The sequence below is a fragment of the Chelonoidis abingdonii genome, chromosome 3, assembly GCF_003597395.2.
Source record: "Chelonoidis abingdonii isolate Lonesome George chromosome 3, CheloAbing_2.0, whole genome shotgun sequence".
NCBI classification, from domain to species: Eukaryota; Metazoa; Chordata; order Testudines; family Testudinidae; genus Chelonoidis; species Chelonoidis abingdonii.
Window position 1 is genome coordinate 126,957,035 of NC_133771.1, and position 26,199 is coordinate 126,983,233.

At 40.2% G+C, this 26,199-nt stretch overlaps 1 protein-coding gene across 3 annotated transcripts in view; it reads right to left on the reverse strand.

Moving 5' to 3' along the window:
• PRKN (parkin RBR E3 ubiquitin protein ligase) overlaps positions 1–26,199 on the reverse strand; it is a 1,220,657-nt gene that overhangs the window by 184,521 nt on the left and 1,009,937 nt on the right. For all 3 annotated transcript variants that reach the window (XM_075064091.1, XM_075064090.1, XM_075064093.1), the window contains 2 exons: positions 21,156–21,217; positions 2,145–2,294 (listed from right to left, as the gene is read on the reverse strand). In XM_075064091.1, the coding sequence (XP_074920192.1) occupies positions 2,145–2,294; positions 21,156–21,217 (212 nt within the window). The remainder of the gene's footprint in view (positions 1–2,144; positions 2,295–21,155; positions 21,218–26,199) is intronic.

Consider the following 26,199-nt stretch of genomic DNA (forward strand, 5'->3'; position numbering starts at 1 on the left):
GCATGTTCATTTTCATTATCTGAGTCAGTATCGGAATATTGCTCTTTTAAGACTTCTGAAAGCATGCTCCACACCTCATCCCTCTCAGATTTTGGAAGGCACTTCAGATTCTTAAATTTTGTGTCGAGTGCTGTAGCTATTTTTAGAAATCTCACATTGATACCTTTTTTGCATTTTGTCAAATCTGCTGTGAAAGTGTTCTTAAAATGAACTTGTGCTGGGTCATCAGCCAACACTGCTATAACATGAAATATATGGCAGAACATGGGTAAAAGAGAGCAGGAGACATACAACTCTCCCCCAAGGAGTTTAGTCACAAATTTAATTAATGAACTATTTTTTTTTAATGAGCATCATCAGCATGGAAGCATGTCCTCTGGAATAGTGGTTGAAGCGTGAAGGGGCATACAAATGTTTAGCATACCTGGCACGTAAATACCTTGAGATGCCGGCTACCAAAGAGCCATACAAACACCTGTTCTCACTTTCAGGTGACATTGTAAATAAGAAGCAGGCAGCAGTATCTCCCATAAATGTAAACAAACTTGTTTGTCTTAGCAATTGGCTGAACAAGAAGTAGGACTGACCGGACTTGTAGGCTCTAAAACTTTATATTGTTTTGTTTTTGAGTGCAGTTATGTAACAAAAAAATCAACATTTGTAAGTTGCTCTTTCATGATAAGGAGATTTCACTACAGTACTTGTATGAGGTTAATTGAAAAATACTATTTCTTTTGTTTATCATTTTTACAGTGCAAATATTTGCAATCAAAAATATAAAACGGGTACTGTACACTTTGTATTCCGTGCTGTACGAGAAATAAATATATTTGAAAATGTAGAAAAAGAGCCAAAAATATTTAATAAATTTCAATTGGGATTCTATTGCTTAACAATGCAATGAATCACGATTAATTTTTTTTAATGGCAGTTAATTTTTTTGAATTAATCATGTGAGTTAACTGTGATGAATTGACAGCCCTAGGTTTTATCTTTTTTAACCAATCCTGAAATTTAATCCGAGGCATTTCTTTTTGTTCAGTCATTCTTGTTTCTCATTACTTTTCCACCCCCGCCCTTTATTTTGTAGCCCTGTGCCAGTTCAGAGAATCTGGGGAACTCCATGTTCTACATGCACCACTGCATGGACAGATAAGAAGTTATACCAAGGTCGAGAGATGCTAATCTACACATAGGAGAAAAGTTACTGTAACTTACTAGTTCAGCAAACAATTCTTCTTTGCTATCAGTTTGGGCAACATCAAAACCGCAGTAAAAAGTACATTTTCCATCCCAAAAAGACAACAGCAACAGCATGTTGCTATTTTATAAATATATATTCTCTCTCTTTCTAGTGCCTCCATGGATTTAGTAATAATATCAGGCACAGGAGGACTCCCTTGGTACCAGCATCAGTTAGTCACTTCAACCTATCGTTTAGTATGGCCTTTTGTGTATAGAACTTTTTCCCCTCCAGCCCTTTCCTTTTCAGATACAGTGGTAATTTTATTCAAGAAAATGACTGATTCACCTGGTTTGACCTCTTAGCACAACATATTTTCAAATGCTGTCATTTTATTTTCCTACAAATACCACTCATTCTGCACATCCTCAGTTAAAAACGGTTTTTATGAGACAATAAAGCACAGAGTTTCTGCATTAATCTTCATTATGTTTCTTAAAATATTCACACAAACAATGTCACTGAGATATCATTGACTGGTCATTCTCCCTCTCTCTTCATCCCCCTCACTAATCAAGAAGGGTGGTACTAATACAATAATAAATGGTTTGCACTAGATCTTGTTCAATTTTGCTGAGTGCTGGGAGAAAAAAGTCAAAGCTCTTGGCTTGTCATTTGCACAGTTCAACTGCTCACTGTAACTACTTAGATCAGCAACTTCTCAAACCAATTAAAGCAAAGGATTCTGGGATGGACATACTCTACATGACAAAGTAGTGATTTCTAGGCTCTGGTGCTGTATTAAAATTGTTTATTGAAAGCTGCTGAGTTTCACTGTGGTATGAAGGGTAATTCAGAGTCATCAAAGTGAAAGGAAAATCCGTTTCTTTTTAAAAAGCTTGTTAAATCCTGCAATCTCAACTGATTCCCAATGAGCTATAAGGAAAGTGCATAGTCTTACCCCACAGCCCAGTCCATTGCTTGGCTCACATACTATTTTTCTCACTTCTGGTTCAGGAAGCAGGCCAGCACCACATCCTGGGGTAGGACACAGCACTCCGCCCATCTGCAGCACACATTCTTCTGCACCATAGCGCTGGTAGCGGTTGTACTGCAAGACAAAATATATGTACTGTAATTCAAGGAGTGTGGGGGGAAAATCCCAAACTTTTCTTCTCCAGTTTATCTTGCTCAATGAGGTCAGCAGTTACAAGGGTTGTTTTACACAGTAACTTCAGGTTATTTGTCAGAGGTTTGGGAGCATGGAAGTACTGCCACATTGTTTCAGTAAACAGGGTAAATGCCACAATGCTTCATTCCACATTAGATACAAATTGGGGGAGGAAATCAAAGAGCTGTGGCCAAAAATTAACAGTATAATGTGTCAGAGCCAAAAGTATCACACAGTTACACAAGACAACTTTCTTTTAAAAAACATATTCCAGGTAGACAAACAGCCACAAGATCTTTCTCTGGGCAACAATTTATTTTAATTTCATGCGTAGGTGTTTCTATTTCTCATTGTAGTGTCAGTGTTTCACAGACATTCATTAAGGAGCCTCACAACACCAGGGAGGGAAGCATCTCCATTTTATAGATGGAGACACCAGAAAGTTAAGTGACCTATCCAAGTTTACACAGGAATTCTGTGTCAGAGTCAAAAATAAAACCCAAATCCTTTAAGTACTAGCCTAGTGCCTTAGCCATGACACCACTCTTCTCGGTGTATAAGGAAGAAGTATAAAGTGGATCATCTCTGCCATTTTTAATCAGTACCTTACTTCAGGACTGCTTGCAGAGTATGGGAGACAGAAACTGATCTTATGTAAAGAAATATAAGGGTCTCTCTGGTTTATCATTGGGGTTGACCACAGCCAGAGAACGTTTTTAAAACGTAACTGTCTTTGTCTACAGTAGGTGCTAAGGAGAATTGACCAAAACATGCAGGAAACATTTTCATCCAAATTTTGAATCTTAGGAAAATTTCAACAAACTCTACTAGTTTTAAGTGTTTTAATTAGCACATTAGTTAATGCATTTTAAAACCACCATACATTTCAGAGTGTAGACAGACCTTAAAACAGATGGAACCCAGGTGTTAAAATACAGCCTGTGGGCTAGATCAGTCTAGCCTAATATATATTTACGTGGCCCTTGACCCTCCTGACATTCAGATTGCACAAAATTTCAGCTTTCATTTTTTAAAAGGTAGGAGTCTAGCCCTTGTGGTTGTGAAGAAAACCTTTAAAATGTTACATGAGGGTAAACCAATTCTGTGTTTTCTTCTTGAGTCTGCAGAGAGCCTGAAACAATAAAGGAGACAGGTTTGAACTCCTCTATCCAAGTCACTAGAGACATTTACCTGTCAAGTAAATGACACTTCAATGTCATCACTGCACTGTCAAGCACAGCAGAGGGTGAAATGGGGTATTGAAGAAAGGTCCAGAGAGACGTGGGAATTGAGAATTTACACGTTCAGGGAAGGAAATGCAGAGTGAAGAACAGAGAGGAAAGACAGGGAAGAAGGACACAAACAGAAAGGAAGATGGAGAAGAAGGAAGAGAAACAAAGGACAGAAATAAAAGTGGTCCAAATGGTAGGTGTATTTTCCTACTGAGTGAGTGACAGTGAGTGAGTTGATTAAGTATGCAACAAATAATAACAACAAGAAGTTTAGTTATTATGTAAAGGCCAATTTCTATCCTTGAACTATGGCACACTTCTCTGTGATGTCAGCAGGCCTTCTGCTGAGGATGGAGGGTACACTGTCCTCAGTTAAGGCCTCAGGCCACAGATCAAAATGAACAGTGGAGTTTGGCTCTCTCTGCTGAATGAGTTTGGCACTCTGGTCTAGATGGAATCTAAGCTGGTGTAACATTCATATTGCAGGTGCAAGAAGAAGTGTAAATTATACCAACTCACACTTCTGGTCTACACATTTGGTTTTTAGTTACTGGTGCAGCTGCAAAAGTATAAACCCCTACTGTAGTCAGGATTGATGCCACTTCAGTAACTGGGTACCCTGGTTTCAAATTAGGATAAACTAAATGGATACAAATCAGCTTGCACCAGTGCAAATCATGTCTAAACTAGGGTTTTGCACTGATGCAGCTCTACCAGTGGTCGGTAAAACTCCAGTGTAGAGCAGGTCTTAGTGAATCTGGCCCACTGCACAGTGAATAAATAAAAGAGAAAAAACTAAAAGACAAGAAGGAAATGAGTTGGATGAATTTTCTCAAAAGATGGGGAAATGAGCTGAGGGTGTGCAAATATCACAAAACATAGTGTAAAATTACAGCATTAATGAAAAGATTTAGTGCTTCTTAAAATTCTACCTAATATATAACTCTGAAAATTTTGGATGACTAAAACCACAACCACACCCAAAATATAGAAAAATGAAGCACTGATTCCAAACCCCCACACAGGGAGGATGCAAATGAGCACTTCAACATAAACACAGGGGCTCCAATGCACATTTTGCAGGTACAGTTTAGGAGGCCCCTCATCATATTGCAGGAGTTACATGTTACAGTAACACATTCTTTTTCACTGTATTTTTTAAAACAAGTATGAGAGTTTTGAAAGCCACAGTCAAGTCACATAATATCCATGTTAAAAATAACAATCTTATATCCTGTTTTATAAAATCTTTTCCAAACAGTTGGGAAAATCCATAAAAAAATACATCTCTCTTTATAGTAAACAAAACAAAATACAAACGCTAATTGGAGAAATACCCTTTTAAAGAAGAATCACACAGTGTATAAGAGGCATGAGCAAATCAGTTGAAAATTGGAGATTAATATCTTATATGCTTTACAGCCTTCTTGCTAGAAAGGAATCTGAAGACATCAGCATTTAGAGAGGCATCTATGACACGTGTCTGCAAGGTCCCCTTGAACGTGGGGGCTCAACGAGTCAAATGGTGTTTAACATTATTATGCATGAATCCATTTATCCCAGGGTAAGGGGATAAATATTTAATGTTGGAATCTATCAATTTTCAACCAAGTTTGTGATTCTTGCAGTAAATATGGTGAGTGCTCTGAGTCATTCTGCTGGCCTTGAACGGAAGTGCTGGTAATCACAGCTGCAAAGCTCTCTGAGGACCTCATTTTTCTTCAGAGCACAGAGTGGACCTGAAGGTGAGGAGGGAGATTGTCTTACCCTGTCTTAAAAGGTAACATTCAATTGTGCTGAATGTTTGATTGTTAGTAGCTTCCTCTTGTAGACACAAACACCAGCAATACTATAGTTGAGAGTCTGTCAGCATTTCCATTATAAATCCTCAGCTGAAAAGAGAAAATGATCTCCAGTCTCAAACTTGACATAAAAGAAGTCAGCAAGATTTCTCCACCCTTTAATAAAGAAATTTTTATGACAAAAATCAATTTTGTCTTTATAAGTTACATGCAGGAAAATGGATTTACAGGGTTCATTGGGAAAAAAGCATTATATTTTGTCCAACAAATTTGACATTTTATACTGGTTCAGCACAGGAATCATGCCAAATCATTATACAATTATAGCCCTGTCAAGAGTGATTTTCATACCACAAAAAACCAAATAAATGGATCAATTGGAAAACAGAGAAGAGCCTACTAAATGCTTTGCACATTCTGCTATCCAGTTACAAACCTGTCTCCCATCTCTAGAGCTTAGATATATTTACAAAGTGTCATTTTCCAATATTTTTCTTTTCTGTCTATACTGTAGATCAATTAAAGCCCCAGACGTCAACTGAAAATGAAGAAGCAGAATCTGTACAAGTCTACTGTCATAATGAAAATCAGTTATATTCTAATATACATTGTATTCTATGGTTATAGAACAAAATATCTCACTTATATTACGAGTACATTTATAAATAGCTTATAAAGGGTTAATACACAACGAAGAAGTGCTTAAATCATTTGCTATAGAATTCAAGAGGGCAACGGATTGCTGTCAGAGGGCAGCCCTAACTGCAGTGCCCTCTTGCAACAGGCCTGGCATGACCGGTGCACCCATTTCTCCCCTGAGGTAATCCAAAGACTATACTTTAGGCTGTCTTGTTTCAATAATATCCCTCCATGGGGCTGGGTTTATTACAAGAACACAGTGCAAATAGTTCAAAATTCAAGTCCCCAAACGTAATTTGCACTAGGGTGATAAACAAGTCATCTTTAAAATCACATATCCTGAGGGCCATTGATGTAACATACACCACATTCCAGTGTCTTCCACCACACCTGGATTCTTCCTTGGTCCTCTTCTGTCCCTCTTTCAGGACAGCCTCTGCAGCCCTTCCAGCTGGAGTGCAACCCCACTCTTCCTAGCAGGAACCCCCACAGCATCTCTGATGGGTGATCTTCCACACAAGAGGAGCATCCCTCACTCCTCCTGACCCTCTCTTTGTTCTTCTGTGTCCAGCTCTCCAGTACAGAGACGTCAGCTGCTAAACCTTACCAGTGCTCTCCCTTTCTTCAGCCCTCTCTAGCCCTCGACTTTGGCATTCTGGCTTAGAGCCAGCAGGCACATCCCTGAGCTGCTACTCCTGCCATCCTTCCATCTATCTGCCTTGAGGACAACAGCCAGCAAACCCCTCTTGCTGCTCTCTTTTCCGTCAGCCTTCCCCGCAAAAACACCTTCTGTATCTGGCAGCTCTCACCTGCCTCTTTTCCTCACTCTCACTCAGGGAGCTCTGATTCACTGGGTGTCTTAAAGTCCTGAGGTGCTGCCCTACTTCTTAACTGGCCAAATGGAAGTCCCTGTTCTGGCACAGGGGAGCTGGATCCACTTCATTTTCTGGGGCCAGCCACTCGGAGACAGTTGCATACGATCATGGGTTAGAACTCTCTCTAACACCTTCTACTTAGCATTATGTGTATCACATAGAACTCATATCTGTAACGTATTTATAACAGGTGAATTGTAAGTGCCTAAGTGATTTAGGAGCCTAGGTTATTTTCAGAAACGACAGGCAAAATACACTTGGCAATAGGTCTTAGGTTCCTAAATCACAGAGGCACCTGTGAAAACATTACTCATCCATTTATCATTTATGAACACCTTATACATTATTTATGGCTGTATCTTTAATATCAATTGGAACTGAACAAACTGTACTTAGGATAATGGTATATTCCACCATTTCCAGCCAACTTCTGAATGATCTAATGGATGGGGCACTGGACTGGACAGCTATTCAAGAGAGCTGGATTCAATTTTTGACTCAGCCACACACTTTATGGGTAACTTTAGGCAAAACACTTGATCTACTCTGCACCTCCATTTCCCATCTGGGGGTGATACTTCCCTACCTCATAGGGATGTTGCAAGGATAAAAATCCATTAATAACTGAGAGGTCATCAGGTACTGTGGTGATGAGGGCCATATAAACAGAAAGAAATTAAAGTTTTTCCAAACAACCATTTAATAATGACACTAGGCATGGAAGGAATTGACCACAAGCCTTCTACTATTGTTAGAAACTAGCTTTAAAAGTAATCTGATGTAAATTTCTGAGGCTTTCAGATATTGCTGTGATGAATACTACAGAAATACCTATAAGTAAGTAACCGGAGACTGCTGATTTTCAAAATGCTTAAACTACACTTAAAATTGTGATTGATTTTAAGTGACAAGCACTCCAGCAACTCTTGCATGAAAAATATATTAATGCTACAGGAGAACAATACGCTGAGGAATTCTGGAAGGAGATCAGATCATTCTGGGGACTGGAAAGGGGACATGGTAGCCTATCACTTTTATGACACAGATTTGAATGCAGCAAGGTTGCTAGTAATCAAAAATGACAAAAGCTGAGGGTATTTTAAGTTTTTGGGCATTCAGTATATTTGGAACTTTAAAGGGCCAATTTACCAAAGCTGAAAGCAATGGTTAGCATAACTGAATGGGAACCCACATTTAAAGTGTGAGTGTTTACAAAAACGGTATATTGTTCAAGGACATCCAACTGGATGTCCAAAAAGCCACATTTCCACAGACATAAAAACACGTATGCTGGCCAAAAAGCCATACTAGTTAAAACATCAATACATAAAAGGAGGAAAAATACAGGAAAAGGGCAATGAATATAACCTACAAGTTAAAAAATGTAGATGTCAAGGGAAGCTAAAGGAATCAATGAAATATCAATTGGCCAGTAAGATTAAACACAATACGATGGCATTTTAAAAACATATTAGGAAACAAAAATAACAAAAATCCCTCGGTCAGGTATAAGTCCATTGCTAGATGTGGATGGTAAAATAGTAAATAATGCTGTAGAAAAGGTAGAAATGTTCAATAGATATTTCTTTACTGTACTTGAAATGAAGCAGAAAAAAGTATCCATCCCATATGATGTTGTGGATGGAATAGAAAGTTTAACATCTGTGATAAAGGAAGATGTGAGTCAGCAGCTGCTCAAATTAAACATTTTCATTTCCACAGGACTGGATTACTTCCATGTAAGAGTCTTAAAAGAAATACCTGAGGAACTCTCTGTATCACTGTTATTTTTTTTATTTTAAATAAATCTTGGAAACCTGGGCCAAGTCCAAAGGATCAGAGGCCTACCAACGTAGTTCCAATATTTAAAAAGGGTTAAAAGGATAACCCAGGTTAGCCTGATGTTGATTCTGGATAAAATAATGGAAAGGTTAATTTGGGACTCTATCAACAAGAATTAAAGGTTAAAAATAGAATTTTTGCCAGTCAGCATAATTTCATGGAAGGTTATGTCTTATCAAACAAACCTGTTGTCTTCTTTAAAAAAAACCAACCCCCCCCCCCCCATCCCCAAAACCAAGATGATAACATGTCTGATTTTAAAAAGACAACTGTGGTGATATAGTATACCTTGATTTCTCCAAGGCAGTGGTTCCCAAACTTGTTCCCAAACTTGTTCCACTGCCTGTGTACCTGCTGCATCTGCAGGTTCAGACAATCGCAACTCCCAGTAGCCACGGTTCGCTCTCCAGCCCAATAAGAGCTGCTGGAAGCGGCGCAGGCTGAGGGACATACTGGCCGCCACTTCCAGCAGCTCCCATTGGCCTGGAGCAGCAAATCGCGGCAACTGGGAGCTGAAATCAGCCAAACCTGTGGATGTGGCAGGTACACAAACCGTCCCGGCCCACCAGGGGCTTTCCCTGCGCAAGCGGTAGAACAAGTTTGGGAACCACTGCTCTAAGGCATTTGACTTAAAATAAAAAAATATACCTACCTCATAGAACTGGAAGGGACCCTGAAAGGTCATTGAGTCTAGCCCCCTGCCTTCACTAGTAGGATCAAGTACTGATTTTGCCCCAGCTCCCTAAGTGGCCCCCTTAAAGACTGAACTCACAACTCTGGGTTTAGCAGTCCAATGCTCAAACCACTGAGCTGTTCCTCCTCTCCCTTAGAGCTCATCTTCACTATGGGCTAAATTGGCACTGCTGTGATTGATGCAGTGGCATTGATATAGCAGGTCAGGTGAAGACGCGATAAATCAATGGGAGAGTGCTCTCTTGTCGACTTCAGTACTCTACCTCAATGAGAGATGGAAGCTATGTCGATGGGACAACATCTCCCAATGACACAGAGCGGTGTAGAAACCATGTTAAGTCGATGTAAACTACTTCAACTTAAGGTATGTAACTTAACCCTCTAGTCTAAACAAGGCCTTAGTTCCACATGACATTCTGAGTGAAAAGCTTACATTATGCGGAATTAACAGGACACACATTACATGGTTTAAAAACTGGCTCACTGACAAATCTTAAAATGTAGTGTTAATATGGAGACATCAACGAGTGGGAAAATTTCTTGCAGGGTTCCAGAGGGACTGGTTTTTGGTCCAATAATATTCAATATTTTTATCAATTATCTAGATGATTATATAATATTCTTTGTTGGTAAAGTCTGCAGAGGACACATAGATTGGTGTAGTACTAAATAATGAGGAGGACAGGTCTGATCTGAATCACCTGGTAAAATGCTCACAATCCAACAAAATCCATCTTAATACAGCAAAATGCAAGATAATACATCTGAGACATAGAATGAAGGTCTGTAACTACAGGATGCAGGAGACTGACATGGAAAGCAATGACTCAGAGAAGGACTTGGGGATCATTGAAGATAACCATCTGAAATTGAGCTCCCAGTGCAAAGCTGTGGCAAAAAGGGCTAAAGCAATCTCTGGATGTATAAAAAGGGGAAAATCAAACAGAAGTAGGGAAGTGATTTTGCCTCTATACACAGCATTGGTAAGACCACTGCTAGAATACTATGTCCTGTACTGATATCCATGTTTCATGAAGGATGTGGAAATATGGGAGAGAGTTCAAAGGAGGGCCACAAAAATGATCCAGGGACTGGAAAACAAGCCTCACGATGTGAAGCTTAAGGAGCTCAACCTATTCAGTTTACCAAAGAGAAGGTTGAGAGGTGATTTGATCACCATATATAGGCACTTACACATGGAAACAATATTCACTGGAATGAAGTAGCTTCTACTCTTGCTGACAAACAAGTCTGATTAACAACAAGATTCAGTAGCTGGAAGCTAAAGTTAGACAAATACAACCTTGAAATAAGATGCAATTTCATAGCAGTGAGTTTAATTACACATTGCAACAGTGTAACTCACCATGGCTTGGAGTCTTTAAGACAAGAATAGATAGCTTTCTAAATGATATACTTTAATTCAGGTATTGGTGGCACCACAGTCTCTCCTATTCTCTGCCTATGGCACACAGCAGTTTACTCTCCTGAGTCTGAAATACTTCTGTCTAATGGAAGTCTTTGGACTCATTATTGGGGTATTTAAGTGAAATCAGGAGGTCATACTAGATAATCTGATGGCCCCTTCTGGCCTTAAACTCTATGAAAAGTCTATGTAAAATACGTTGGTTATCCCGGGCCGTTTCCTAGTTGAAAGGTATTCAGAGCAAAACCAACCAACCAAACACAAAAACCAAATCTCTGATCAGAAACAGTATTAAATGTCATGCTTGTTGCCAGCCTCAGGGGGAAAAGGTTAATGATTTAAGATAAGACTTTTATATACTTGAAGTAGTCCCTTCAGATCAGGGTAGAACTACATTGGAAAAGCAGACTACAGAAGCTTCTAGTGCCACTGCCAGTGCTGAACTGTATCTTTTTTTAGGCCAAACAGAGAAATTCCAAAGTCCAGTATAGTTATCTAGCACCTAAATGAAGTCCAGATCATTCCCTCCCAAAGAGAAATCTATGAAAAAGATAAACTTAAGCTGCAGAGTTTCCACCACATCTTGATGTTGAGGTATGCACAGTTAGGCACTTACAGACTTAGCAGGGACCTCCTAATGGAGAGGAGCATATAGATGGAGGATAGACAATCATACTATCCTTCCCCACTTCCCATCCCTTCCTGGGATCCACTTGGGGTTCAGAACAGTTCCTGATTTTCTCGTCACCATATATTAGGCCTGGTTTTACTCTCACACTAGCATAAATCCTGTGGATTCAACAGAATTACTCCTGAGCTACATGAGCATAAAACTGGTATAAGTGGGGATCAGAATTGGCTCAGCTGCATTAAGACTTGGAGATTAAGCAAGCCTCTAACCATTCTGAAATATGTTATGAAAACATTACTTACTTGCCATGGCTCTACAATATTGCTTATGCTATTTTAATTCTGTATTTTAAAAATTATGTATATTTCTTTTTCTTTCTGCGTATGTAAAAGCATCTGTTTGATAGTATGACTGCCAATGAATTTACACTAAAGTTTAATGATAGGTGCAAATCAAGAATTTCTAATATTTAAAAGGTAATTTAATTACTTTTTAAAACTGCAAGTAAGGGTGTTTCAGAGGGAAAAAATTCCCTTGCTAGACTCAGGTTGTTTTTACCATTCCCATAAATCAAATAACCACCTGTGTATTTTAAAATTAATTTTGGAGGCTACTAGTCTATAGGTGGATTTAGCATTTTAGGTAATTTTTGTCACACGTTTATAATATATATATAATGTACATAATGCAATTATTTGACACCACAATTCAAAAAATATAACATACCTAGTGCTAATATAAACACTTAAAAAATCTATCAGGTATGTAAGTATTATTATAAACAGGAAGAGAGGGAGTAACTGACATTCACACAAAGGAAGATGATGGATTAGAATTCAAGAGTTCCTGGCTCTTCCTCATTTGTCCCAACCACTCTATCACTCTGCATCCCCTGTGCTGTTGGCCACCCTCTTTTGGCTGGTGCCTGGGGAAGGATGAAACTATGGTACCTCCTCCTCTCTGTTTCCTTTGGGACATTATGCACGCAAGCATGGGGAGCAGGAAGGGAACTGTGCTCTGAGTTCCTGGCCTGGAATTCTACCTGGATCTTGAGGGACATGAAATGACAGATAAGGCATCTTGGGCTCTGTCTGCAATTGTGCAAAAGCATAAAGACCAAGGTGAATCTGGCCCTTAAAAACAAGAGAATATTTCACATAAGAAATCGATGATAAGCCCTGTGCAGGATGGATTTGTAGATGAAAAGTCCTGCAAAGGAGGAATTTGAAGGAGAGGATGCAAGATGAAGAAAAAAGGGGAGATTATTTTAAGTTTATGGGACAGCATGAAAGAAGGCATGAAGCTGAGAGTAAGGAAAGGAAATAAAATAAGCAGCAAGGACAGGAGACTATGAAAAATATGGCTGGTGAGAAGGGGGTGTGGGACATGAAAGCAGATAAGAGAGGCACATAGGGCCTTGACAGTGAGGTTCAGGATTTTTTTCTCCAGTTTAGAGTTGAAAAGCCAGTGAAAGGATTTAAGAAATATGAGGATGCCCTCTCAGTGACAGAAGAGCAAGATTACTTTAACAGTGAACGTTTACATTTTGTGGAAGGAGAAGATTGTATTGGGGAAGGCAGAGAGGATAAGGTTAGAGTAATCCAGGAGAGGCCAAGGCGCAGAAAAGAATTCTAGGTGTAGGTGTAGTCTGGAAATAAAATGTTTTGAAGATATTTAAAAAGGAGGTGGTGACTGGATTTGGGGGGAGTAGAGAAAAGTCCCTGGTAATATGACATTGGGACACTGTAAAGCTCATGACATAGTTAATGGGAACAGAGATAACAGGTGGTAGGAAGGGATCAGGAGTTCAGACATATCTCAATTTCAGAGAGCGTGAGTTTGGGACTGTGGTGGCATACACAATGGTTGAGCTGAGAGTCTGAGGTTGAGAGGAGATCTGAGGCTGAACAGATGAATGGAGGACAGGTGCTGAGAAGCGGATTTAGAAGTCACTGGCAGAGAAATAGTAACTGAAGCCAAGGGAATGGATGGAGTCAACAAAGGAAAAGAGAAGGGAGAGAGGACAAGACCTTGAGGTACCCAACAGATAGGAAGAGATATATTCATGAAAGAGATAAAGACTTGAGGATGAAACTCCATATTAACAAAACATCCCACAATGTTCTCAAGGTTACCTAGGTATTGGAAAGACCTGGGCAAATTCTCCACAGCAAATAATTTATCTAATGAATATTATTTCTTTCTCTGTTAGTGAATTTTCCAGGGGCAGCTGACAATTTTCTCAATTTGAAATTTCCAAATTGAAATTATTTGCTTAACAATTTGTGTGAGTAATTCTTGGTCCACAGACAGTTACAACCACTTTGTTGCAATATTGTGTATTTGAAATTCAAACTCCAAATTGTTCATTACTTTAAACTGGTCACACATTTCTGTTCACTGATTGGATGAATGTAATATGATAATGAATTCAAAATTCACTTTAAGTGAATATTCTTTAACATACACTTAAAATCCACTGGTTCCACAAATATTCATAGCATCAAACTCATTCAGTAGTATGTATGATGGAAACATAGTACAACAGGGGCACAAGCATGTTTTCAACAAATTCCTTTTAAAATATGAATGAATATTACATGATGTAAAAGACTGTTATTGCAATAACCAGAGTGTGGGCAGTCAAGCGCAGTAATCAGAGCTGGAGACAGCCTAGGTTCCAGGCCAGGCATCAGAGTCAGAAACAGCACAAGAGTAAGGCGTTGGAGCAGGGAACTGGAGTAAGTCAGGAAAGCAAGAACTGGGAACAGATGAGGGTCTGGGATAAGAACAGGAACCAGGAGCAAGCAGGAATTCAGAGCTCAAGAGTCAGGTACACAGGAGGGGTCCATTGTAGGAGCCTGCCAGGGAGTTCTCTAATTGCTCTGACAACTTCCTGCGTTACTTCATGGTTTATATAGAGTTCCTCAGCCAATCAGGGTTGTTGGATGTTTTCCTCAATTGGGAGTTTCAGGGTAGGGGCCCTCTGCAAGCCAGCACTTCACAGGTTCCCTTCTCTGGTTACTCAGGTGAGCTGCTGGGTATCAGTTATGGCCAAAGGACACATGGGCCTGCGTTCGAAGCTCAAGATCCCTCACAGTTACAAAAAGGAGGGTGAAAAATTGTTCTCCGTAACCACTGAGAACAGGACAATAAGTAATGGGCATAAAGTGCAGCAAGGGAGATCTAGTTAGGAAAAACTTCCTAACTGTCAGGTGTAAGGGACTGCGGAAGATTTTGTTACGGTTTAGCTAAGGCTGTTCCCCTTCTCAAGGACAGGTTATTAAAGGTTGCTGTATACTAGCCTATGCTGTTTGTAGCCGGTTGGAACCACTTAGCCTGGGAAGCCCGGTGTGTTTAGAAAAGTCTGGCCCTTTGCCATAAGAGATAGCCCAGTTGTGGGAAAGCTCCCACATGCCTATGTATGAGCTGCTTTACATGCTATTAGCATAAAGTTATATTTATCAGAATTTGTTTTGCTGCTTTGGACTCGCTCCCCGCTTTGAGTTAGCAACGTGCAGAGTCCCCGTTGCGGGTGTGTTTTCTTTACCTTCATTAAAAGCCATATCACTCACTGTGTGTGTGTCTCGTCCCTGCAGAGCACTTAGGCACGTAACATCAGGGTAGTTAAGCACTGGAATAAGTTGCCTAGAGAGGTTGCGAAATCTGCATCATTTGAAGTTTTTAAGAACAGGTTAGACAAATACCTGTCAGGGATGGTCTAGATAATACTTAATCTTGCCTCAGTGCAGGGGACTGAACTAGAATACCTGACAAGGTCCCTTCCAGTCCTGCATTTCTATGATTATTTCCACACACAGCCCAGCATTCTCTCAGCACTACTGTCACACCTCATATAACATAAACAGGGCTTTGTTAAAGCTACCACTCAGCAAAAGATTGTTCAGATACACACCATCCTGGGGCAGTGCTTCCTCAAAATTCCAACACTGGAGAGGCTCCTTTGCATAAAATCGCCTAACACACAAAGGGATTTTGCTGAAAAATGGAGTGCCTCCCTGAAGGCTTACTCTGATTCAAGGGACACCACATCCAAAATGTTCCCAAAGAAAAGGCTGTGATGAGTTGCAGCAACAGCTAATGAGAGATCTGTTAAAATGGATCACTCCCTTGCCAAAATATCAAGAAACTGGCCAATACATTCTGCCACCCTGTCAGAATTGACAATATAGAAGAGAGGTCTAGCTCTACAGTACTAGCCTGTCATCTGATTTCTCTATGCTATGTCCTGTTGGGGGCACTCAGGTACAGCAGCAGATTTCTCCTGCATTATTTGTTTTCCCTTTTGCCCCTCACATATAGCTATTTTATTCATGAATCACAAAATTCCATTTAAACAATTAAACATGTTTATCATCACTCTTGGGGGAAAAAAGAGGAAAGTTTCTCAGAGTCATTAGGAAGAATCCATAACAGTTCCATACAGATTGTCAGTAATCTTGCTGTGTTTGTATAACTGTAATGTTTAGGTCTGAATAGAAGCACACCTTTCTTTTCTCTAGACTGTTGTTGAATTACTTGCCTTATACAGTATTTGGACAGAGCCCGTATTTATATTCGCTGCATCTTTAGCATATTTTTGTAAGCAGCTTGTAATATCATTACTTGTGAACTCGTTTCCGTTTATAAGCCAACCTCACAGGACAAATATCTGCTCTGCAGGAGACTGACTTTCTTACATTGTTTCATTTTTCAGCAGGTCCTTAGCTAATAAATATTTCCTCCCAGCTAGGGTGACCAGATGTCCTGATAAAATCAGGACTGTCCTGATATTTAGGTGTTTGTCCCATGTCCCGACTGATCTTTGGTCAAGATGCAATTTATCCTGATATTTCGCCTTCCCCACCGCCGCCCCCCCCGCTACTCCGCTGGCAGCACCAATATTTTCTCCCTCTCATCTGGTCACCCTACTCCCAGCCCTCAGCATCAGTCATGTACCTATGAAGTGAAGTGGTTAGATAGAGGGCTGGACCTTATCCAAAGTAAAATGAAGGACTACGAATGATGAAATCAAATTGCACAGGGGGGGAAAAAGTACCACACAGATAAAATTGCAATTGTGGTACCATGCAAAAGTTTAGATTTCGGCTCTGCCAAGGCAGTCTGTTCTGGAGATTCTCTTTATGTTTATTGGTTTGTACAGAACAACAGCTTTGTACATTGGGAGAAATGTTAGGATATAGATATTCAAGCCTGTCTGGTGTGTGTACTCTTAACACTTAGCTAGTTATAGAGGTATAAAAGAAAGAATCAAAATCATTGTCTATCTGTGTAAGGGCCTTCTCTCACTGTGGCAATCTGAGGCCCTGTTTAGGCATGTTGACATAAGACAATCTGGGGCTGTTAGGAAGGTGATCCGATCTGTCACCTCCAGAGAAAGGGAAGAGCCTAGAACATGTAAAAGAAAATTTAGTTTGATAGTTTTCTGTCTGGTAAGAAGTCACTTATCAATAGACACAGATGGAGAACCCTTATGTCTGTATAGATGTAGTTGTAAAACCCTTATGTCTGTATTGTTTTGTATTTTTATTTGCATAGTTTCTGTCTGGTTCTGTAATTGTTTCTGTCTGCTGTGTAATTAATTTTGCTGGGTGTAAACTAATTAAGGTGGTGGGATATAATTGGTTAGCTAATCATGTTACAATATGTTAGGATTGGTTAGGTAAATTTTAGTAGAATGATTGGTTAAGGTATAGCTAAAAATATTACTATATAAATTAGGGACAAACAGGAAGTAAGTTTGGATTCGAAAATAAGGAAAAAGGAACTTAGATTTAAGCTTGCTGGAAGTTCACCCCAATAAACATTGAATTGTTTGCACCTTCGGACTTCAGGTATTGTTGCTCTCTGTTCGTGCAAGAAGGACCAGGAAAGTGTGAGAGTGAAGGAATAAGCTCTCTAAGAAGAACTTCCACAACAAAGACCCAAACCAACCAGAACCACTCTTGCTGCATTTCCTTCATGTTATAAAACATCAGGAAACCACAAGAAGATAGATAATGAAAAGCCAAAACACTAGGATGTCCCTTCCCCTGCAAATGTTTCTGAAGAAGCTTGCCTTTGGAGACTAGAGTTGTATGAATAATCAGTTTTTTGGTTCACTAGCCAAACTAGGGGGGAAACAAGGAAATAATTCTCATTTTGGATAAAAACCAAAATGTTTCTTTTTCAGTTGCCTCAGACATTTTAACTGATTTTTTAAACATTAAAAGTAATTTGGAACCAGAGAAGGTGGCATCTTCCTTATGTGAGAGAGCTGTTAGTCCCCACTTTGCCTGATTCAGAGCAGGGATTTGAATCTTGGTCTCCCACATCCTGAATTCCTTAGCCACTGGTCTACAATGGGGGCACCAGTATCATCTCTGCCTCCTCCATTTTGTGAATGGCAAACAAAGCCCGTTGCAAATCTAGCCCAAACACATATTTCCTTTTAGAAATGTCAACACTGCCCGTTTTGACATTTAAAAAAATATTTGACCAAAACAATTAACCAAAATAAACATGAATTTGTGAAATGTTTTGGCTGACCCAAATCTGCATTTCACGTGTAAAAGTTTCACCCAGCTCTATTGGACATTTTACTAGTAAGGACTATGAGGCACCCTCTCAAAGCGTGACAGATGAGGCAAAAAGGTAATCTGTTGCCATCCATTTGTGTTGCTTTACCAACACTCTGCATTTCAATAACAATTGTTTCATAAACCAATTAATAGCAGTAAAGTTAAAAAGTCCACAAAACACATCACGTATCAGTGAAATGAATATACAGTGTGGTGGGACAGGTTTCCATCACAGTCAGAAATGTTTTAAAGGGCTCCCCTGGGCACAATCAGACTTAACCCAGTGAACCTATTAGGCCTGTCAAATCTGGAGAGGGTCAGCTCCTTGCAAGAGAGGTTCCAAATCCAATGCAGAGTGGGACTCAAAAGCAAGAGCTAAAGCTCCATAGCCCGGTGTTCTTCACTTCAGGGCCCGCAAGCCAAGGCTGGCTCCCATGGATCCTAAGTGCGACTCTCTGTCAATCGCGCTCTCCTTAGCAAGAACATGGCCAAAGAGCCTCTGCTGCCTAAGGTAGCTCGGTGCCTGGTTTTCAACCTTACAGTGTTCGGTCCAGTATCTCACCCAAAGTCGGGTTACTGTGAGCAGGGGAGGCACTCAGTCATCACCTGCGCCACCCTCTACTCAGCTGGGGCTGCCTCCTACCTGTGTTGGGCGGCTGCAGCTCCCAGCCCCAGCTCCACAGGCAAGTCCCTCCTGACCCAGGCAGAGGGGGGTGTGGGAGGGGAAAAGTAGTGAGCAATGGAGGGGACGGGGGAAGGAGTGTGGATGAGACAGAGGCTCAGGGGAAAGGGCAGAGGCAGGGCCACGGGGGAAAGAGTTGGCACAGCAGAGGTTCTAGCACTCCTGCTGGAGTGTCCATTTTTAAAATATTACCAAGTTAGTAACCTACTGCTGCGTTGGCCCTTTGAAAAAGTAAAGGGACTTTCTTTTTACTTTGTTTCCCCGTTTTGTTTAGAACGCAGGGTGCTCAGGCTGGGTCTTATTGACACTGAGGGGGCTAGGGACCCAGACCCCCTTTACGGAATATAGTGACCACTGACCTTGTGGGGAATTGCTGGGCGAGTCCAGACATTTTGTGGGCTGCCGTATTATTTGGTTCTTCCCTTAGATTTTTAGACTGCTTTTCACCTGGGGGTTGGGGGTGCGAGCTCCTTAAGACTTATGGCTGGAGGACCAAACTCAGCACTTGCTCTAAAGTGATGCCTACAGCCAGTGAAGGACATCTGTGGCAAGAGAGGTGTCCACTCAAACCCCACGAGGGTGCCCTAAAGGTACAATCCATGACATGTAGTGTCACAAAGATTAAAGAAATGGTAAACCTGAGATTCCCTTTCCCCACAAAGTCTGGAAAGTCTGATTCCCTCTCTGTGCAAGGTCTGAGTCCTTGCTGTTACCGACAAAAGATTACATCATAGGAATAGTTTGTGCTGTCAGCAGCAACAGGGGTGACGAATACATCTCTTTGCACTAGTTTTCCCTCATTGTTCATGTTTAGATAAAGAAACCAGGCACACTCATTCAGTATGTTCTCCAATAGTTTCTCTTCTAGGTGCCAAGCATCCTCATCTCCTATTGGCTTCAATAGGAAGTCATTGTGTTCAGCACCTTGCAGGATCAAGCCCCAGACGGCGGAGAGGATAGTATGGTGTTAGAGAAAATTTCACATTTGCTTTATTTGAATTTCTGTGAGCTCTGATACCACAGTGACAGAGACATTAAAAATCGAACTAGACTAATCATACTGTAAGGTGCATCTATTCTCCTTAGGCTTTTCAGAGGGGGATGGGTTGAAGAAGGTGAAAGGGGTTAAGATGGGTAGAAACTGTTAGTCCCGATGGGCAAGTTGGAAGCAGTATGGTTTTCTATTGTACACATAAATAGAGCATATGACAGACACATTTTTAAAGACTGAAAAAGGTAAGATATGTGCTGTATAGTCATGTAGGTAAGAAAATTCCCTGAGTCTTTCCCCTCTTTCCCTTGGCTTTTGTACAACCTGTTTTCCTAATTTAGATGTATTTTTATTTTATTTTATTTTTTTTCAGACCAAAGACTTTCTCTCATTAGTTGTTTCCCAACTGTTAATTTTAAGTGTGCACACTAGTTCCAAGCCGTGTTACAAAAGTCATCATTAGACTTGTTACAACTGCGCTTTTGTAAGTAGACAACATAATTACAGTAATCTCTGTACTTAGGTGTGTTGCAGTTTCAGGATTAATTGTACCCCCTCACACACACGTCTTCCTGTAGGGCACTATCTTAAGGTTTCCAACTCCCAGTCGTCACCTCTGTCAGGTGCAGATCCATGTCTCTCACCATCCAGACCAAGAGCATAGGCTTACAGTCCTGCTGCACTTCATTGTGGCTTCCCGAGCAGGTCTGACTGGGTCCAGCCCAGGGTGTTGGAACTGGGGAGGTTGGGGAGCCAATTTTAAAAATGGATGTAGTTTGGGGCTAGGGGGCCACATTGCCCCCGCAAACTGGAATCCTTGGGCATGCGCATGCGTGGAGCCTTGTCAGCAGGGGCTGTGGTTTGCAGCAGGGGAGCTCATAAGGTGATCAGCTCCCCGCCATGAAGCACAGCCCCCTGGGCATTGTGAGGCTTCTTAGTTTGTTTAATATTTATGAGGTGCTTTGAGGTTCTCATACAGAAAATGCTATATACATTCAAAATGTTGTTATAGTTTTGAATAATAGGCTTTTAAAAATACAGAAAATTTCTGGACCCCAAAAAGATATAGATAATATCAAAGATAGCTTTAAATATCAATCCCTTAGGCAGACTTCATCCTTGTATTTTCTTGTTTGCCTATCTGCCACTTTACAGAGCCTGTTTACTGCTGGAGTCGTGAGTTGAAAAGCTGTGGCAGATAGCAGATGTACCAATTAATAGCCTGTCAAGGCTGATGGATAGAATAAAAAAAATATTCTCACACACATCTCTTGTGTGTTTTTCTTCCCCATTTCAAGGCACTGGGGGTCATGAGACATACTCTGCTTCCCTGGAGAGAAAAGAAACTGTCTCATTAGCGTCTATCTTTCATGACACTATGACGCAGCCTTTGAGATGTTAACTCACCTGTTCTTCTCCCAGAATTCTGAAGTGATGAAGCTCTTTAATCAAGGAGTCTGGACAGCCAGCTGTTGGAAAGAAACAAAGAAATGCATTTTAGAATTCACTATTCGTGTTTTTTTGGGCCATGCGTAGATGCAGCGAGGACTGAATACACAGATCACATTAGACAAAAAAATATTACATGAAACAGATTAGGAAGACAAGCTACAGTTCTACGGGCATCTGAGCACTGAAAACCATCTATCAAAACAAATCCTACCACATTTCAGAACACACAGGAATGCTTTGAAAGGTTACATTCTGCACTTTTCCTAAAGGGCTACAAACAGGAAAGAGAGAGAGATGAAAAGGGCAGCAACTTCTGCCAGATCATGCTAGCCCCTAAGTGTAGGAGTCAACATATTATAATTAGAGGGATTCACATCAAAAGCCTGGAACTGAACAAAGCTCAGTTCAGATCCAAGTAACGGCTTGGGCCCATTTCTAAGCATAACACAGGCTTTCCTCGAGTCCCTGCAGGATTTCACAGATTCTGCAGGCCCCATATATCACTATACTTTTTGGTTGTCTCCAGTATAATCCATTTTAGCACATGTAACTGTCACTCCTTGGTGTAAAACACAAACCAAATACATTGGAGAAAGAGAGGTTTACCAGGCTTTTGATACTGGATTAGAGCTAGATTGTCATAGGCCTTATATATTAGCACAGGGAAAAAGAAATAAGCTCTCCACCCCCACTCCGCTGCTCAGACTGTGACTCTATCCACAGTGGGGAGAACAGAGGTCACTACCCTGATATCCCTTGTGGAAAGGTTCTGACGCCCAGAATCTAGACAAGAAAGATCAGAGAGCAGCAACGCTGCCCCGCTCATGACCAGGGTATCTGACTGGGTACATAAGTGAGGGGTGTCAGGTGACTGGGATGTGGGTAGTCAGGCCTAGTGGGTGGAGCGGATATCAGAAACCAGGGGTTAGGGTGAGCGCTGGAGGAAACAGTCAGAAGCCAGAGGTAAGAGTCAAGCTGGAAGTCAAGAACTGGGTCCAAGAGCCAAAACTGGAGGCGGGAACCAGAGTGCAGAGCCAAGGATCAGAGCCAGAATCACCTGGAGCAAGCAGAGTAACAGGCAAAATGGGGGCTCAGGCAGGGATAGGGCTCAAGCAAGGCAGAAGCAGCAGGAACAAGGCAACGCTGGACTAATAACAGTGGCTGATATGAGTGCTGAACAGCAAGCAAGCTACTGTGGAATGGCTAATCATGCAGCCTGCTGCAGGCCAGCTGTGCTTATTAGGTTGCCTGGAGACTAGTTTACCACAGGCCTTGATTCCTGAGGGGAGGGGGAAAGGGTGCGAATCTGCTCCACAGAAAGGCGTTAAGAAATTTACTCCTCCCACATGGCAAGGGAGGAATTACAATTCTTTGTGCCTGCCCCAGTGTCAATGCAGTTACCAAAAGTTACAATCTCATCCTCATGGACTAGCATTCGTGGGGTACAGATAACTCTGAATATGGTTTTCAGGATCTCTGTCAGTACCGCAGCATCGTAGCAACAAATATTCAGCAGCACTCATAACGTATAGCAACAATAATAATTCTTCACTAGTACTGAATTTCTTGTTAAGTCCTATTGTTTCTTCCCCTTTATTAAAAATAATTCATATCTTAAACCCTCTTTCTTGTCAACCTCCTTTTCCCCACACACGTATAGGTTTGTGCACATACAACTACAGCTGGGCAAAAATTATCCGGCAAAACATTTTTCAGCAAAAAATGAAGATTTGGGCTGCCCAAAACATTTCATTAATTCATGTTGATATTGCCAAATTGTTTCAGTTTTAACAAGGCATTTTTTTAAAAAGTCACAACGACTTGTTTTGTCATTTTCTGAACAAAATGTTTAAATGTTATGTTTTGAAAACAAAATTTTGAAATCAACACAAAATGTTTCAGGTTGAACAAAATGTTTCATTCAATCCAAAATGAATTTTTCTACCCAACTTTTAGAGTCGCCAAAATAAATTAAAAAAAAATCACTTGGGGTTGACCCAAAACTATTCTTTCGCCCATTTTTCAAAACAGCTAGCAAACTGACAAATCAGTTATCCCCACAGCACTACAGATAACCTTGACTGAATTTAATAGGGAATATTAATTCAACTGTGTTTATAACCCTTTCATATTCATTTTATCCATCCCATTTGCTGGGCTTGCAACCCCAGCATCATCTTTGACATCTCTCTCTCTGTTTTCCCCACATTCTGTCTTTAGCTACTTCATTTAGCTTCTTACTCCTTAACATACTAATTAGCCAGACCTTACTTACTATTGCCAATGCAGAAACATGTTCTTGCCTTGTTCATCTCTAACCTTGATGATCATGACTTTCTTCTCTCCAGTCTCACTGGTTTTTAACTCTGCACCCTCCAATTTATTCAAAATGCTAACATCAGTTACTCCAACCACACCACCACCACCTCGAATCAGGACCTGATTCACAGCCCATTAAATTCAGTAGAGACTCACATTGACTTCACTGGCTTGAATAAAACCTTACTGCATAAAAGTAAAGCTCCTTTTTCTCACCTTCAAGGTTTCACATAATCTTTCCCAAATTTAAATCTCTGTTCTTATTTTTTCCTATAGTGATTTTCCACTGAAAAAGTCTGCATTTAGCACACGGTGCTGTTTGAAAGTCAAAGTAGGATGCTATTGCAAGGTAACTCTTAGCAAATATTTTCTTTTTAATAGTAACTAAAATATTTCCCACCTCCCATTTGCTCTCTGTGTTCCTCCCTCAGCTCCAACTTAATGTTTCCCCTCTTCCTGTCCTCCAAACACCCTCTCTCTCTTATCCTTCAATCACTCACTTCTTCCAGAACTCCACCCTACTTTGCTCTCCTCATCTGTAATTTCCACTCTCTCTCTTATATGAGTTCTGTTTCTTTGTCTCATCTTTGTCTTGTCTCTGTGAGACTGTAAGCACATGAGAGTCAGGGAGAATTTCTTAGTCTGTGTTTGTCAAGAGCCAGGTATGATGCTACACAGTTATTTTTTATCAATATTAACATTCATCGAGTGCATCCATCTGGCAGAGAAGAACTTTTCCATACTCTATATTTTCTAGTGCTTTCGCCAGTCTTAATGTCCACATCTCCAGGGACTAGGCTTTCATTAGACTTTTGGAAGGTGATTCTACAGTCAAATGGATCTTAGCATCAGTAAGACCAAAACGAAGATGTCACTGTTTAGCAAGATGGTGGCCAGCAGCTCAGAAATAACTGTATTGAAAATCTTTGTACTCAAATACAGTTATTTTTTGATGAAAAGTCCTTTCAGTGTATCAGAACTTCATGTTGCTTGAGTGAACAAATCAAATGAAGTTTTATTTTAGAAAAATGGAAATAAGGAAGTAACATGGCACATAATAAAAAGTACATGTTCAGAAAACAGCTATTTTGCTCTCTTTGGATGTTTCTGGGTGTCTTTATCTTATTTCAGATGTCCACTTCAATTGCTTGTTTTCTTTAAGTGGGCATTAGTAAAACATGCTCCAGTACTGGGGTCCCTTTCTGTGTAATGTCCAATAGTTCTGAAGAAACTTTTGGGGATGATTAGTTTTTCCACTATAACTTGTAAAGAGGGCTGTAACCAGACTGTAAAGCAAAATGAAAGGGTTTTTGAAAAATAGATTCTACCGAAGAGCATTAAAACCACAAAAGTCTTCAAACATTTTCCTTTTAATTTCTCATCAATTATCACAGGGCAAGCGTGGTATCCATGGGGTTCACTGGCAAACTGGGAACACCAAAGCTTAGGGGGAAAATCAATATTATTTCAATCTCTCTGATGTGCTCCTGGCAGTAGCACGTGACATAAATAATCTGCACTTTGCAGATTTCTCCTATTTTGTGTGGAATGTTTTGAGGATTATTTTTTCTGCTCTCTGCAGTACAGAATCCCTAATGCACTGTAGCCTCATCAATTACTGTAACTTTCTATTCTCCCTCTCTTCATTCTCACTTAACTATGACTTGAAAAATGAACCACAGACATAGATGAAATGACCACACACATACACAAAAAATATAAAAACCTTGCATGATCAAAGGAAATAAGGAAAAGCACTGAACAAACGCTTTTCATCAGATGCCAAAACACTAGGGTGAGTTCATCTGCAGGCTGGTAAAAAAACACTGAAAATGTTTATTAGTTCCTTCTTCCAACTAAATTCAGGTCTATATGATGGAGGTCTTCATATACTTTGCTTTCCTGCCATGACTGTGCAGGTTTTTGCCTACTGATGAAGCAGAATAGGATCCAATGAGTGCATAGTTGGCCTAATTCTCTACTCTGTTATGCCATTTTTACTCTGTGGTGACTGTTGATTTCAAATGAGTTACCATGTCATAAACCTGGTGTGATAGCATGAAAAATTAGGACCAACATCTGAGTGAGCAGAAAGCCAGCATTTGAACAGATGACTTCAATGCATCTTTTTAAAAATACTTTAAAAAATTGACTAAAAATAATTCTTTGTTTCTATTGCAATGTTCCATCACATCCCAATTCATTTGTTTCAGTAATTTCCCATGTTACTTCATTCCCCTTCATGTCATTATTTCATTCAAACTAATATGTGGGTAATTTCACTTGTGAGTGAAACGTATATTTTAAGATACAGGAATTTACACTGTCAGAACTGCCATCTCACTTCATTGTGGTATTTACATTATAAAAATACTTTCAATTAGATCACATAAGAGGAGATATCTCCAAGAGAAGACCAAACAAGCAAAATAAAAAAAAATCCAATTTAAATGACAAGCATCATGAATCCTCTAATCTGCACTGCTGCGAACAATACACAGTTTCAGTTGCATTTGCTATTAAACCATGATTCCAACTATTACCAATTTAATTGCCCAAATCTTTACCTTTTCTCTGACAGGTTGACAGAATTAGCCTCTGTTTTTCATTCTTATTTAAAATTATTGCTTCATATAACCCCCTTGTAAACAGCAGTGGAAAATTCAAATCAAATCTTAAC